Source organism: Chlorocebus sabaeus, chromosome 4 (assembly GCF_047675955.1).
Source record: "Chlorocebus sabaeus isolate Y175 chromosome 4, mChlSab1.0.hap1, whole genome shotgun sequence".
Classification (NCBI taxonomy): domain Eukaryota; kingdom Metazoa; phylum Chordata; class Mammalia; order Primates; family Cercopithecidae; genus Chlorocebus; species Chlorocebus sabaeus.
The window spans coordinates 36,635,208-36,652,793 of NC_132907.1; the positions used below are offsets into that span (position 1 = coordinate 36,635,208).

Below are 17,586 nucleotides of genomic sequence, written 5' to 3' on the forward strand. Positions count from 1 at the left end.
ACAAATAAATTTGGATCAAATCCAGAAATTTGAAGTATTCTACACTGAACCTGTCCAATTAACATGGCTATTTGGTCCAGATAAACAGACAGTTTTTGACACAGAATGAGGAAGAAAACAATTCCACTAAATCATTATGTTGAACTATTAGTCCAGTAGGGGAGTGTAATGAAGCGAAAACCAGAAGCTGAAAAGTCTGAAACGGCTGTACTCTAGATAACTGGGCAGTCTGGATTCTTTCCTCTATGAATTCCAGTTCTAATAAAGCCTCAGGGGTCAAAGTCCTGGGACTGCGGAGATCAGAATTTCCCCACAGAGTAGAAAACAAGTTAAACAGTGCATAGGTCGGAATACCTAAAGTAGGTCTTAAATAATTAATGTTACCCCAAAGTTTTTGGAAGTCATTTAAAGTTTTCAAAGAATCTCTCCTAATTTGAACTTTTTGAGGTTGAATACATTGTTTATCGACCACCATTCCTAAATATTGAACAGGAGTGGCCTGTTGAATTTTATCCCGAGCGATGTGTAATCCAGTCTCTGTAAAACTGTGGCTCAAATTTTGATAACAGTCAATTAATTCTTTATCAGTGGGGGCAGCAATTAAAGTAGCATCAATATAATAAAGAATATAGGCCTGGGGAAATTGGGCTCGAACTGGTGAAAGCACTTGCCCAACATAAAGCTGGCAGATTGTCGGGCTATTCAGCTTTCCCTGAGGAAGTCCTTTCTATTAATAACGAGCTGCAGGCTCCTGATTATTGATAGATGGGACAGCAAAAGCAAATTTTTCGCAATCCGATTTATGTAACGCAATATAAAAAAAAATATTTAAGATCAATAACTATGAGAGGCCAATTTTTAGGTATTAAAGCAGGGGCAGGCATGCCAGGTTGAATGGCCCCTATAGGTTTAATTACAGCATTAATGGCCCTTAAATTGGTTACCATCCACCACTTGCCTGATTTCTTTTTTACTAGAAACACAGGAGAATTCCAGGGGGAAAGAGAAGGTTCCACATGTCTAAGTTGTAACTGTTCAGAAACCAAGTGAGTTAAAGCCTCCAGTTTTTCTTTAGAGAGCAGCCACTGTTGAATCCAAACGGGTGTGTCAGATTTCCATTGTAAAGGGATAGGATCAGGAGGCGTGGCAGTGGCCACCACTAAAAATGATAACCTAAACCTGCCCTGTTTTCTTTTATAGTAATTGGGAGGGATTTAGTAATCTCTTCACACTTTGGACTGAGTACTACATGTACTAGTACTACAGAGTAATAGTACTACAGAGCTCAATCACCCCACCCCCTACAGTGGAGGTGGACAAGCATTGTACTGAGACAGAAGGAAAGGCTGGGACCCATTTGGGTTGGCTGTAGGTAAGTATGTTTGTGCTGGGGGTTGCGTTGGGACTGCCTGAAGCGGAAATGCAATGTTGGTCTAAGTCTGAAGTGTCCCATTTGATGTCGGGGCCTGGGACTGGCCCCGCTCCCCATTTCCCTGGTGTGTGGCAGGGGGTTTCCATCTATATCATACTTAGAGCAGCAATTACTTGCCCAAAGTTTACTTTTGCAACAACGTGGGCAAACAGTAGCAGCAGCATTTGGCCATGTTTGTTGAGTGGGCTTGGCTGCTTTTAAGTTTTTAACAGTGCAATTTTTTCGATTATGACCAAGTTGGCCGCAATTATAGTAGGCTCCAAGAAAAGAATTAGTGGGACTAGTTTGGTTGGTGTCCTTCATGGCTCATGCCCACAGAATAGCTTTGTGGGTGTCTGATCCAATGCCTTCACAAGCTTTAATATATGAAGGCAACACCTCGTGATCAGGTAAATTTTGTTGTTGGACAGAACACATGGCCATTTTACACTCATGGTTCACATTTTCAAAAGCTAACATATGAAGGAGAATACCTTGGGCACGCTCATCAGAGACAGATTTTTCAACAGCATCTTGTAATTTAGCTAAAAAATCAGGGTATAATTCAGAGTGACCTTGTTTAACCGTGGTAAAAGAAACAGGAGCTTGGCCCAGAGCACGTAATTTATCCCAAGCTCTCATACACACCTTTGTTACTTGTTCTGTGGTAAGAGAATCAAAGTTTAATTGGGCATAAGTATCAGAGAAACTATCAGAGCCTGTGAGCTGAGCCTGAGTAACTAGAATGCCATTAGTCCGATTTAGTTGAGCTTGCAAATGAGCCTCTTCTGACCACCAAGTACGAAACTGTAAATGCTGAGTTGGGTTCAGAACAGTTTTTGCCAAAATGTCCCAGTCTAAAGGAAGTAAAATGACCTCCGTACCAAAAGTTTGTAATACCATTTTAACATAAGGAGAAGTAGGACCATACTGAGTACAAGCATCCTTAAATTCTTTTAAAAAGGTAAGATTAACAGATACATAACGATGCATTTGTACCCCTTAGAAGTTAGGTGGGTCTAGCGCATCTGGATACGTCCATGCGTCTAATCCACCTGTTTATTTGTTTTGGCATAATAAGCATTGCATTGAAGTTTCAAGAGTAGGCATCTGAGATGGAGTCGGCATAGAAGTGACAGGAAAAGCACGCGTAGATAAGGGAAACTGAGGGTGAGGGGGTTGGACCAGAATGAGAGTGTGAGAAAGGGGTATTGGGGGAGCAGAAGGAGCACAAATATACTGGTGATTACTGGCGTTCATGTGTGAAGAAGGATACAAAGAAGCAGGCCGAGTGGATGGCAAAGTGACTGGCTGAGGAACCAAATGACAGGAGGGTGAGGGGCTGAAGTGGATGGGGGAGGGCCTGCATAATTATAGGTAAGTTGTAGTTTGGTTCTGGAGCCATTAGGTGACGCCCAGAGGCAAATGCTGCAAAGGTTTGAAGATGGAAGAATTAGCATATATGTGGTCCCAGGCTGTGTGAGTTGGGCCAGGAGCTTCAAGTACCAGTTCTTCGTGAAAAGAAGTAAGATAAGTAGGGGGTAACGTTAAGCCAAAGTCACCAGAGTTAGACACTGAATTTTTAGCATCGTAAGGTGGGGGAGGAGTAGCTGAAGGGAGAGGCTGATCAGATAATGAAGGCTGTGTGGGAGAGGAAGGTTGAGGAGGTATTAGGACAGCAAGTACCAAGGCCCAATTATCCCAGTGTCGAGAACAAAATTCCCTGTTGAGACAGTTTCCAGAATGCTGTACCAACACGATCCAATACTTTTACATATAAGGTTCCTTTTTCAGGAAACCCAAGGCAGTACTTTTCCACCGCCCTGAATAGAGTGACCATATTTTCCATGGTTACTTGGACCCTTCCCTGTTTTAACAGGTATACATTTAAGGTTCCTTTTTCAAGAAACCAAGGAAAGAATTTTACCACTGCCCTGAATAGAGTGACCATATTTTCCATGGGTACTCGAATCATTCCCTGTTTCAACCAGAGTCTCATATAGAAGAGATAAGTATAATTTTCAGATTCCGTGTGACCCACAGTTAACCCGGACCATACACAGACTACTCACCAGTCATCAGGGAGTCGAACATGCGTTTCTGTGGACTGAACCAATGATGTTTCTCCGCACCTACCAAAGGGAATCAGGTTCCCACATGCACTTAGAAAAAAAGAAAAACCACATGGGCACCAGATGTTGGGGGATCCCCACCTTCGATATTCAACATGGGTTCTTTTCTATTTCCCTAATTGTCAGCTGGTCTGAGAAATAAAGGGAAAGAGTACAAAAGAGAAATTTTAAAGCTGGGTGTCCAGGGTAGACATCACATGTCGGCAGGTTCCGTGATGTTCCCTGAGCTGTAAAACCTGGAAGATTTTATTAGCGATTTTCAAAAGGGGAGGGAGTGTATGAATAGGGTGTGGGTCACAGAGATCACATGTTTCACAAGGTAATAAAATATCACAAAGCAAATGGAGGCAGGGTGAGATCACAGGACCACAGGACGGGGTGAAATTAAAATTGCTAATGAAGTTTTAGGCATGCATTGTCATTGATAACATCTTATCAGGAGACAGGGTTTGAGAGCAGACAACCGGTCTGACCAAAATTTATTAGGTGGGAATTTCTTCATCCTAATAACCCTGGGAGCGCTACGGGAGACCGGGGCTTATTTCATCCCTTTGTCTACGACTGTAAAAGACAGCCATCCCTAAAGTGGCCATTTTAGAGGCCTCCCCTCAGGGACGCATTCTCTTTCTCAGGGATGTTCCTTGTTGAGAAAAAGCAATATTCTGCTATTTGTTTTTGAAAGAAGAGAAATATGGCTCTGTTCTGCCCAGTTCACCGTCAGTCAGAGTTTAAAGTTATCTCCTTTGTTCCCTGAACATTGCTGTTATCCTATTCTTTTTTCAAGGTGCCCAGATTTCATATTGTTCAAACACACATGCTCTACAAACAATTTGTGCAGTTAACACAATCATCACAGGGTCCTGAGGTGACATATATCCTCCTTGGCTTAAAAGATGACGGGATTAAGAGATTAAAGACAGGCATAGGAAATCACAAGGGTATTGACTGGGGAGGTGATAAGTGTCCCTGAAATCTTTGCAATTTATGTTCAGAGACTGCAGTAAAGACAGGCATAAGAAATTATAAAAGTATTAATTTGGAGAACTAATAAATGTCCATGAAATCTTCACAATTTATGTTCTTCTGCCATGGCTTCAGCCAGTCCCTCCGTTCGGGGTCCCCGACTTCCCACAACAAAACTGCAGATTTAAGCAAATAGATACCTGGCAAATTAGCCTAGTTAAGGACCATGATGACACACATTTTTACATGGACAGGTCTGAAGCACATCATAAGCATCATCGCAGCTTCCAGTATGATTGTTTATAGCCATCTAACATCCTTGTGATTTTTATAACACACTCCAATTAATTAAGATAACCTCACTAGGTCTGTTTTCCATGTAGTTTTACTCACTCATTCCATGAATATTGAGCAGCCACTAAGTGCCAGGCACTAGAGTAGGCACTGGGATGTAAAAGTGGGGAAGATAAACAGACTCTTTATCTTCGAGGAAGTTAGAATCTAGCAGGAGAAAAGATAACCAAATAAGCAGTTTAAGACATTGTAAGATATACTGGGTAGTATTGTCTCTAGAGCTCACTACATAAGCAACTAAACTACTCTGGGATTAAGAAAAGCTGCTCAGAAGAAATGAGAATCTAGCTAAAATCTGAATGATGAGAATAAATTAGCTTGATCTGGGTGAAGGTTGGAGGAATATGGTTTGTTATGAAAGGCAGAGCCCAGGGGAAGAGAGACGCAGAGGTATGAGAAGTTCGAGGGACTGAAAGAAGTTCAGAAACTAGAAAGAACTGAGCAAATATATTAATATAAGGTCAGCATCCGGTTTCCAAAATATTGGATGGAATATAAGCACCTGAGGTCTTCCTCAGAGAGCATAATTTTACATATCAAACTGCCTATCCAGCTCCTATCAAAGGCATAAAGTAGAAAAGCGACATTTAGAGAAGATAGTCTAGGTAGCATGTAATCCATTCATACCCTTGAGTGGTTACCATTCAGTTCTTGGATCATTTGAGACCACAAGAACTCTATGTGCTTGGATTATATTTGCCCGGCCACTCACAGAGGCCTTCACTGAAGGTGCTCGAATATTCTGTCTTCTTCAAGACATAAAAAAACAAGTCTCACAGCCTTTTTAGTACTAGTTATAAAAGCTATTGTTAACATAAACCCAAAGTGCCCCAAATAAAAAGCATTTCCATCCAAATTCAACAGAAACTTTTTTGAAGTTTCTTATTGCCCTGTAAGATTGATATGTTTTTTTTTCTCCTTTCCTATAATGAAAGCTATATAATATATCATGTTTAATAAATAAAATATCTAAAAAATATTTTTTGGCCTTGGTTATTACCTTGGTTTACAGCAATCTCATAACCAAATTGTATTTCAAGCACAATAACCGTTTTGATCCTTTGGATTTTCATAAGCTTTGAAATTCTCTATAAGACACCTTTTATGCAGCCCCTCAGATCTTCCCAGACTCACCTGTCTGAAGGGCTCTTGGCCACTTGTTCATTCCTTCTGCTAACCACTTCTGCAAGGGCTCTTCTGGACTATCACCTGTGTTATGACACTGGCACAGCCCAAAGCAGCTCATCTCAGGCCAAGGCCACAGACCCCTTGCCTCCCACAGTGAAGTTTCCCTGCTGCTACTGAGCCATGAGTCACCCATACATGTGTAACTGGGAAGTGTGGAAGAGTTAAAGTCCCAGAAGTGAACATCGGACCAATAGAAGAGAAGAGCTAATAGGTCAGTTCTTCCTTCCTTTTACCAGATAGTCTGTCCTGAGATGCATTATTCATAAGGCACCTCTGAAGGTGTTCCTGTGAGATCAATGGTCAGTTATACTTGCTACCAAGTAGAGATCAGTTTTCAAATCCCAACCCCCTCCATGTTTGTTCTCTCTCTTCCCTGATGCTCCCTTTCTCCTCACTCTTGCTTCCAGGCACCATATATCCCAATAACCTATTAGCACGTAAAGCTTTTTCTTCTCTGTTTCAAGAGAATAACAGCTACAACCATCATCCTGATTCTTGGGAGTTACTCTCTACTCATATTTTACTAACCACAGTGTATGCATTTTTTTGTGTTGAGTTTCTCACATTCTTTTTGAAAATTTATAGATTCTAAATAAATTCTAAATAGGCTCACAGTCAGCTTAATTTTGTATTAATTTTACAGAACTGGGGAATTTGGCCAAAGAGGATAATTTAACTCCTTAAATAAAATTCCACTGGAAAATTCAAAGCACAGTCTAATGTGTTTTCAAAAAAGAGATAGCTTCCATTTCCTCAAAATAATCTGTTAGCTTGCTGCTTGCTACTCTCCCTAAATCTCCATGCTTGCTGATATGGTTTGGTTGTGTCTCCACCCAAATCTCACCTTGCATTGTAATAATTCCCAGGTGTCATGGGAGGAACCTGGTGGGAGGTAACTGAATGATGGGGCGGGTTTTTTCCCATGCTGTTCTTGTGATACTAAGTCTCACGAGATCTGATGGTTTTATAAAGGGCAGTTCCCCTGAACATGCTCTCTTTCTGCTGCCATGTAAGATGTGTTTTTGCTCTTCCTTCACCTTCTGCCATGACTGTGAGGCCTCCCCGGCCATGTGAAACTGTGAGTCAATTAAACCTCTTTCCTTTATAAATTATCCAGTCTTGGCTGTCTTTATTATCAGCTTGAAAACAGATTAATACACTTGTCTTCTCCTTAACAGACCAGAATTTGTGTGTAATAATTTTTTTTTTTTTTAAAAAGGGAACTTTAATTCTTCCTATATAGTAAGATAGTTTTAGGATTCTGGAGAAATCACAGTCAGCAAGCTTTTTATTTCTTTCTGAATAATCAAAGTGCATTTTGTTGGGAAGAGTAGCTGAAACTTTAGCTGCAGTTCAGCTTTAATTAATTTTTCTTTTTGCTAGATATGTTTTTGTGTATTTTTTAATACACTTAAGATCAGCACTTGGAGACCAGTAATTTAAAGAATGTGTTTCTTCTTGCTTATTTCTTTCAGAATGCCTTATTTCTTGTTGTAGAAGGCCATCACTGAATATCAGCAAGCTTCCTCACCCACAACCACCATTCAATTATACTGTACATGTAAAGCAAGTTTTAGTAGCTGCACTGGAATAGTTTTCCCCAAAGGGCTTTTTTCATTTATTAGACAATTCTGTTCTTATTCCTTAAACATTTCTTAAGATTTCTGATTTTTTTTTTACTTTTGAAATTAATAATAATTCTTAAAATATCCATTTTGTGCTAGTTATTTGTCAAACAGGAAATACAGATAAATAAGATAGTCTTTCCCTACAAATAGTTTCTAATCTAGTAGGAACCTAAGATAAGTATACACTTAAGAAAAACAAAAAATTAAATATAATTGGTGCCATAGCGGCAATACACATACAATCTTAAATCTATTGTTGAGAGGAAGAATAGAACCATTAATTCCTGGCTAGATCAGTTTGAAGTAATTTCTATATTTTTTGCTGGGAAATCAGGATGTAATTCTGTTTAGTACTTTAGATCATCTGTTCAAAATATATATTGGATTAATATAGTATACGCATATGTGTGTATATATATAATATAAATATATAAATATAAAATACAATATTTTGTGTGTGTATATATGTATATACACACAATGTATATTACGTAACATATATTGTGTGTATGTGTATTTATATTATATATAAAACATATATGATATATATAATGTATATTTCATTATATATAATAAAATATTATAAAATGGAAGGACATTCTGACATGCTACAATATGGATGAAACTTGAGGACAGTATGTTAAGTAAAATAAGCCAGTCACTAAAAGACAAATACTGCATGATTCCACTTATATGAGCTACTTAAAGTAGTTAAAATCACAGAGACAGAAAGCAGGGTGGTGTTTGCTGAGAGGTGCAGGGAGAGAGTGATGGGGAGTTACCGTTTAAATATAAGTTTTACAAGATGATAAGAATTCTGGAGATGGATGGTGGTGACGGTTGAATGTATTTAATACTACTGAACTATATACAGAAGAAATGGTTAAGACAGTAAATTTTACATTATATTTTACCATGATAAAGAAATGAGAAAAAATAAGAGTGTATATATTGTATTGTATTGTATTGTATTGTATTCTATAATGGGGAAAATGATTATTGAAAATATAATGAAATAATAGCAGAGTCTGCTAGGTCTTCTGTGATCTTCGGAAAGTGCTAGGGTAGTGTGGGTGCAGAGATGAGGGTATGGCTAGTATTGTTCGCTGTGAATAAAGGTGGAAGGGGGTAGGAAAAGGGGTAGAGATACCTTTTAAAGCTTTGTAAAAGAGATAGCCTTGAAAAGTAAATAGACTTTTTAAAGATAACAGAGAAAGTATTTCAGGCAGAGAAACAGAGGTAGTAAAAGGATGGAGTTTAGGTAAACAGAAAATTTCTGTTTAGATGAAACATAGAGCAAATGGAAGAGAGTGGTAGGAGATGATGTCAGTAAAATAGATACTTGGAGGTTTCACTGTCCACTATGTTAGCGAGTTTGGATTTCATTATAAATCAATGGTCTTAGCCAGAAATGAGCTTCAGAATCATTTGTGGAGCCTTGAAAAAATCATATGCCCATGTATCTCATGGGAGACATGGTTTAGTAGATCCAGAGTGGAGCCTGGGCTTGTATATGTTGTCAAAGCTCTACAGGTGATTAACATGTGCTCTCAGAATCACTACTGTACATAATAAGATGTTACTGGAAGTTTTATTTTTAAGGCCTGAGATGTACTAAGGTTCACTTATGTAGCTCTGATGGCAATCAGATGGATGACCTGGAGAGGGTGGAACCTGAGATAAGGAGACAAGATAAAAGACTCCTAAATGAATGGTTTGGATTAAGACATTGGCAATAGGAAGAAAAAAAAGCAATAGATTGGAGAGGCATTTGGAAAGTCAAAATGATTGAACTTGGTGGTCAGTAAGATTCTATTCGTAAAAGAGGAAGAAATAAAAGACATTGCTCATATTTCTACATCAGATAACTGGGTGATGGTGGATCTATTAACTGAGATAGTAAATGCTGGCATAGGTACTAAATGCTATGTCTGACAGATTGGCTGTCAAAGAGTTAGGTGCTCAATGAGTGCTTGTTGAATGAATTTAAAAACCCTAATAAATCAAGTGATCATATAATTTTGGATAAAAAAAAAAGGGGTTTGTTTCTAGAAGGGGCTTTTGTTGGTTTTTGACAAATCTATATGCCTTGGGGCAGATGGAGTAGCAGATTGAGGAAAGAGACATGCAAAGCAGAGAAAAAAAGGATAGAAGAAAAGAAGCACAAATGTTGGAAAGTTTAAGCTGGGCTCCAGAAACAATGAATGGTTTTGTTTGCTTCTAGAATAGTAAGAGATGAAGCCATGAAGACATAGTGGCACCAATATGTATGTCTGAAAGTCAGGCTGAGGAAGTTTTAATTAATTCAACAGGCATTAATGAGGCAGGACTTTTGGGCAGAGGTCTTCCATATTTTTAAGATCTTGTTCTTTTGGAAAGCTTAAAAGAGCACTTCTGACCTGGGACTCCTGGATCTCAACATTTTCAGACAGAAAGTAGTCAAGGTTAAAATTACCATATTATATAGCAATATGTGTTTCATGCTATATGTGACAATTAACTAGATGTCATAACACTCTTAATTGAACCAACCTTTTTGTCACTAACTTGAATGCTACTTTTATCATAAACTATATCCTTATATAGATTTGTGCTTATCTCTGGATTTTATATTTCATATCATTTTGTACAAAATCTGCTGTATTTAATTGAGATTGCCTTGAGTTTATAAATTAATTTGAGAAAAACTGGCATTTTTATAATATTCAGTTTACTAAAAAGAATAGTTATTTAAGCTTTCTTGAAAATAATATAAAAAGAATAGTTATTTAAGCTTTCTTCTGTATTCCTCAGTGGAAGATAATTATTTTTTCATATACATCTTAAACTTGTCTTTTTAATTTATAACCCTGTATTTCTCTTTTGAATTGCTATCGCCAATAGTATTATTTCTTGCATTGTAACTCTGTGTGTGTGTGTGCAAATAAGAAGTCTTCCTAGATGAACAATTAAAATAGAAAAAAAAAAAAAAGCAAATGGAAATATTTTTAATAGCATCTGACCCTCATTGAACTGATATATATATATATGTAAAAAACATTTTAGATAATATTATCATAGAAAACAAACAAAAAAAGAATTTTTTTGCCTACGTATTGTCAAAGTTTTCCTTACATAAGATAGTCTGTTATTATATTTACAGTTATAGTGTGGTATTTCTTCAGTCAGTCCTAGTCATCACCAGTGGGAGCTCCATTTTGGGAGCTCCATTTCCCTCCTAATGCCACACAAAGCCCTACATAGATTCTTGCTCTTTCCACAGACAAACTGCCCTCTTTAGCCCTGTGCTTGAGCTCATAACCCTTCTCCTTGGCTTTTCAGTGTCTCCTCTCAAGGTGCTGGTGGGACAGAATGCAGGATACTGTAGCCATAGGAATAAACCCTCACTGTAAACACTCATCAGGGTCAGAAGTATTTTCAGATAGTTTGATGCAGCTATGAGTCAGAAATGGTTTTGGTTTTATCTAATCCTTTATCTCAGTCCTTCAAAATTTTTCAATTTGAATAACTTGTTTAACAAATCTTTTGGATGAGAGGTCCATAAACTTCTTTCATAAATGGCCAGATCAGAAATATTTTAGGCATTACCAGCAATATGGTTTCTGTTGCAACTACTTAACTCTGCTGTGGTAGTGTTAAGGCAGTCAAAGACAACAATGAGGGGGGTTTATTCCAATAAAAGTTGATTTACTAAACAAGCAGTGGGCCAGATTTGGCCCATGAGCCATAGTTTCTCGATCCCTATTTTAGATCAGTAAACTTCCAAACTATTCATTATTTATATTTAAAAAAATCAAAAGCAATGCACTAGTTTCCATGGAAGCAATGATGACAAAATGCAAAGCACTGGAAATGAACAAACTGCAGAAAAATCATCAGAATGACTTATCAATCCCTAAATAATGCTTCTGTGCATAAACAGCATTTGTTTTTAAATGAAGCACAAGTGGGATTGTAGTATAATGTAAACACATACATTACATTGCGGTATGGTCACTGCTTTGGGGAGAAAGAAGGAGTTGACTGGAGAACCATTATTATCAGCAATAAGAGTATTTGCTCTAACTTACCAATCTTGTACTGCATTGAAGGATTCTTCATTTGTAATGTCATACATTAAAATAAAGCCCATGGCTCCACGATAATAGGCTGTGGTGATAGTCCTGTATCTTTCCTGGCCTGCTGTGTCCTAAAGAATAAAAAAAAAAAGATAATCTTCAGAAATGAGGCAATACATTTTTGGGAAATGATTAATAATTCCAAAAAGAGTCACAATAGAGTCTAAAGTGTACTCATTGTGTATAGCTATCTTTTTTAGTCTTGCTTCCCCTAATGATTTTTCAAAATGATTTTTTTACTGATACATAATAGATGTAGATATTTTCAGGGTACATGTAATAATTTAATATATTTATATAATTTTTAAAGATCAAATCAGTATAATTAGATATATAACACTTTAAATATTTGTCTTTTCTTTATGCAGAAACATTCAAATTATTCATTCTTAGCTACTTTAAAACATACAAAACATTGATTGTTGTAAATTATAGTCACCCTACTGATTTATCAAACACTGCATCTTATTTCTTCTACCAAACTCTATATTTGTACTTCAAATGATCAAATCTAAAAAGTATTGGTGTTCAAAAGAGTTGAGCAGGAGCAAGGGATAGAAAGCTTATTTAAAGAAATAATAAGAGAAAACTTTCCAAAGCTTGAGAAAGAGATAAATAACCAGATGTAGTAAGGTCAGGAAATACCAAACAGATCTGACCCAAATAAGACTCCCCCAAGGCATGTAATAGTCAAACTCTCAAAGGTGAAGGACAAATGGAGAATCCTAAAAGCAGCAAGTACAAAGAAGCAAATAACATATAAAGGAGCTCCAATTTGTCTGACCACAGGTTTCTCAATGAAAACCATAAAGGCCAGGAGAGAGTGGGACTGCATTTTCAAAGTGCTGAAAAAACCTGCCATCCAAGAATACTGTACCCAGCAAAAATATCCTTTATCTATGAAGGAGATAAAGTCTTTCTCAGGCAAACAAAAACTGAGAAAATTCACCACTACCACACTCATCTACAAATGTTAAAGAGAGTTCTTCAGTTTGAAAAAACACTCCATTAATATGCAAAAAGAAGACACTTGAAGGTATAAAACCCACTGGTAAAATTAAGTGCATAGACAAACCAACAATACTCTATAATTGTGGTAGCAATCCCCTCATAACTGTAGTATGAAGCCCAAAAGACAAATCTATCAAAACAACAATAGTTACAACAATCTGTTAAGATATAAGCAATATAAATATATGTAAATTGTAATAACAAAAAGTCAGAATGTGGGAGGATGGAGTTAAAGTGCAGAGGGTTTTTTTTTTTTTATGTTTTTCTTTGTTTCTATTCTTTTCTTTGTGATCTAGGATAAGCTGCTACCTCTTTTAAACCACTTTTATGTCCTAATGATTTTTATATGGCAGTTCTGCAATATTCTGAAAAACTCTTTTTTTGGTAAAGAACCCGCTGAAAGTACCTTCGACATTTGTTTACTTCCATTAAGCGGCATCTGACTATAGAAAACAAACAAATAGAAAGATCATATTTATTTACAATCTGAGCTTTTTATTGTAGTTTAAGATCAGAGGAATATATTAGCTCCACCACTATGCATTTGTCTACCTACTAAGTACAAGCCACTGTGGGGAGAAAAGGAAGTTTATAAAAAGGTCCCTGCTTTTAAGAAGCTTGCAATTCAGTCTTGGTTTATTCAATTTTAAAATGGGAATAAAAATATCTGCTTTGTATGTATGTTTGAGTCAGACAGATCCGGATTTGAGGGCCTTCTCTCCCATTAGATAGCTGAGGAATGTGGCCAAGTTACTGAAACCAAATCCTTCTAACATTTAGCACGCTTGTTAGGGTTCCATGAAGTAACACATATAAAGTGCTTCTCACAGAGAGCAGCACACAAAAATTGGTCAATAAATAGCAAGTACTAGCTTTTATTCCTTAGATGCAGGACAGCAAGGTTAATACAAGATAAAGATAGCAGCTTACAAGTACAGATGTTTGACACTTGCAAAAGAGATGGCATATAACAGTTAAATTTGGGAATCAGAGGCAGATACATCACCAAAATGGACCTGTATATATCACATATACCTTATAGTGTAACTAGAGTAAATGTTCCTCAATTCAAACTCCCTCCTCAGGACCTGGGGCATCACTTATAATTCAAATGTTCTTCAGTTTCTCTCTTTGCCACTTTCCCTGGAGATTGGCATCTAACTTCTCTTTCCTAGTTCTCTTTAGACGCTTAGCACTTTGGACAGAAATACGATATTCTTTCTGATGTCAATCTGGACTCTCTTATCCCAGAGATGCCTCCTTTGGATGCAGAGTGCATCCCAGCTACCCCTAAGATTTAACAGGCTTTGGAGGCAAAACTAATGTGTTGCACACAGGAACAGCTTCCTTTACCATCAAAATGAAATTAATGTCTCATAAGGTCACTATTGGGAAGGATTCATGTTGAATTTGCTGTTCTTCACCCTTAGGTATGTACCTACTTAGATGCTTACACCCCACCATGAACAGCAGTGTGAAACTAAAGATTGCCTACAACTCTTTCCCAATTTGTGTTATATCCTATTTGACTCCTGAAAGTTTAGAGAAGAATGATCAAAGAAGGCTGGGAATCAGTGAATGATTCTGGAAGAATGTAGGGTATAAAATGGAACTGAAAATTAGCTAAGAGTATGAATTTTTATGAAGCCAACAATTCTACTCTTGGAGCAGGGGTAAGGCCAACCTCACTAGAAGGTATTTATTTGGTAATTTTACAGAAAATACAGTTTCAAAAGTAGGATGAAAACAGATTATAGTACTCAAAATAGCAGAAATAATGTAAAACAGGTGAGGAAGATCTTTCAGAACATACTATCAATGGCAGAAAACAAAAAAAGAAAGTAGATTTCACCACATGAAAATCTGTCAATCCCTTGAATATAAAAAAAGTAAAATTAAAATGATAGAACATCAAATGATAAACTGGGAAGTATATTTGCCTTAGACCAGAGAGATCAAAGGTTAATATATTTAATATGTAAAATGGTACCAAGACATCACTAAAAATGTTAAATATTCTTTTTTTTTTTTTTTTTTTTTTGAGACGGAGTCTCACTCTGTCACCCAGGCTGGAGTGCAGTGGCGCCATCTCTGTTCACTGCAAGCTCCGCCTCCTGGGTTCACGCCATTCTCCTGCCTCAGCCTCTCGAATAGCTGGGACTATAGGCACCGCCACCACGCCCGGCTAATTTTTTGTGTTTTCGGTAGAGATGGGGTTTCACCGTGTTAGCCAGGATGGTCTCGATCTCCTGACCTCGTGATCCTAATAGTAAAAATTATTTATGAAAAGGCATATAAATGACTAATGAATTTATAAAAAGAATCAAATCCCAGCCATAATAATAAAAATGCAATGCTGCATAATTGCATGAATATATGATAGAAATTACTTGGCCACTATTTGAATATTTTACTGTACTTTGCTTACTATTTTATAAATATTTTAAAATAAAAATGTAGATGCTAGGGATAAACATAGATGTCGTAAAGTGTAGCTCATTGGGACAAATATACAAATTAGGCAGAAAGAAGCAAATCTTGAACTTATTTGGATATTCTTATATATTCATTGGATTTAATTCAGTTAGCAGTATATCCAACTGTGAAACAAAGAAGAAAATTAGATAACGTGGATAAAATACCAGAATCAAACTTCAAGACTGTTTAAAATGCAAAGAATGAGCAAAGTTTTTGTGACATGTGTAAGATTTCTGGGGAAGCATAACTAGTTATAACTAGTCTATTTTAAAAATTTTCCGTATTTGGCTTGGGTTCATATTTTCCAGAACATATTATCTATAAATGTAATTTACCGTTTTTATTTTGGCTATTTTAAAGTAACTTTAAATGGCTTTTTTTTTCTCTTGGTCATACTTTTTTTTTGGCATTGATTACAAAGCATTCTTATAGGTTGGAACCCCATGCCTGCTGCCTTCTCTGCACTGCAATAGACAGCTTCCCCCTAATTTCTCAGTAGGGGAAAACAACCTGTATACCAAGACACTGCTAAAAGGTGACGCAGACCTTTTCTGTCAAGCATGTTTTCAGCACAGACACTGAGTAATGTTGTGTTGGAAAACTGACTTTATCTCTCTCTTCCTTCTTGACCTCTTCCAGTGATGCTGTCCCCTTTTCATAAGATGTTAATTTCATTTTGACAGTAAAGAAACTTGTTGTATTGTTATAAAATGCATCGATTTCATATTGTGGGTATATTTAATCTTTGAGAGAGAAGAAATCAAGTCACCATTATATTCTGATTGAAATGCTACAGGAAACTGTTAGAAACCACAGGGTTGAATAGCCATTATGTATCAAAATCAAAAAAGAGTGAGGGAAAAACCAGCTTTCAAGAAAAAAAAAAATAGAAGCTTTCAGTAGTACTTGAGTCACGGCAAGGGGCAAGATCTTCAACGTCATTCTGATTTGAACCCAGAAATACAATCTAATTGGTAATATTTATCATTTAAAAGCTCTCAGGGAGAATAAGAAATTGCACAAGTAGGGAAAGTATAGTAAGAAATAAAATGAGAAAATTTATTCTCCAAATACAGAGAATAAAATTAAGCTAATAAACAGACATCAAGCTGACTTTGTTTTGGCTTTGAAAACAATTTCAGGATTACAAACTCATTAGCATTTTCTTCCGTTATATCAGGAAAAAAGGAACTGGGAAAAACACTTCATTATAATTGACATTTACTAATGATGGAAGAAGTTTACATCTGAAAGAAAAAAACATTTTATAATGTCAAGTGCCACTAATGTAATTAAACCTGAACAGTCTCAGGTAACTGACTAAAATGGTATTTCTCCCCAGTTTGCCCAGGAAGCTGGCTCCAAATCCTGGCTTTGTGTTGTTCCTCTCCCTAGCTGACACTAATAACTGGATAGACTTGATTTTCCATAAATGTAGGCTTCTGGTGACTGAAAAACACAACTGGAAATATCAGAGAGAAAATTAGGGATAAAAATGTGATTAAAAAATAAAAACTTTCTTCCATGAGTGATAGCTTTCATTTTCCTTTTTTTTTTTTGAAAAAAAAAAAAAAACAAAAAACAAAACAAAACAAAAAAACCACATTTCAGTTAGCTTAAATATTTTGATTTCCCAATCATGTTTTTAGGAGAATTTTAGCATTAATGGCAAGTTTGATTAACAAATACTTGAATATCTGTCAAGAAAAAACTATAAAATGGGAAACATTCGCAGCTTGATAAGTAGTAGCTTAAAACTTTTTTGGTTTGAATTTTGGCACTCTGTTTCTGCCTCAGAATTTTGTTTTCTAATGAAATCTTTCTTTTTTAAAACTGTATGTACTGAATTCTTAAAACCTTCTAAGGTCATGCAGAAATAACATTCAGTTTTAAAATTCAGGAAATAGCAGTCATTGGTAAGGTAGGAGTTATACTGTAATTTGTTTTTTGTTTTAGTGGTTACTTCTCTTTGTATTTAATTAAAGGGAAAATGGGAGTAACTTTTAGTAAAGAAATGTAACTCAAATAATATAACCACGATCAAAATACATTTATTGGATACCTAGACAGAGAAAAATAGATCAAAGGACAGACAATCCTGATACATGATAGAGTAGACAATTTTATAGGTGGAGAAACCAAATCAAAAAACACTGGTGTTAATTGTTTAACAAAAGTACTTTAATTAAGCTATAGAAAGGAATATGTGATAACCCAAAAGGGGAAGTCAAAAGAAATGGGGGATGGGAACAGTGTAATCCAAGACAAAAAAATACATGCTTTACCTAATGAGTCTCCAAATG

General features: G+C 36.4%; 1 protein-coding gene across 2 annotated transcripts in view; it reads right to left on the reverse strand.

The window, feature by feature from the left end:
• Positions 1–17,586, reverse strand: part of RAB3C (RAB3C, member RAS oncogene family) — a 291,721-nt gene that overhangs the window by 135,559 nt on the left and 138,576 nt on the right. For both annotated transcript variants that reach the window (XM_007973282.3, XM_007973272.3), the window contains exon 3: positions 11,747–11,865. In XM_007973282.3, coding sequence (XP_007971473.1) covers positions 11,747–11,865 — 119 coding nt within the window. The remainder of the gene's footprint in view (positions 1–11,746; positions 11,866–17,586) is intronic.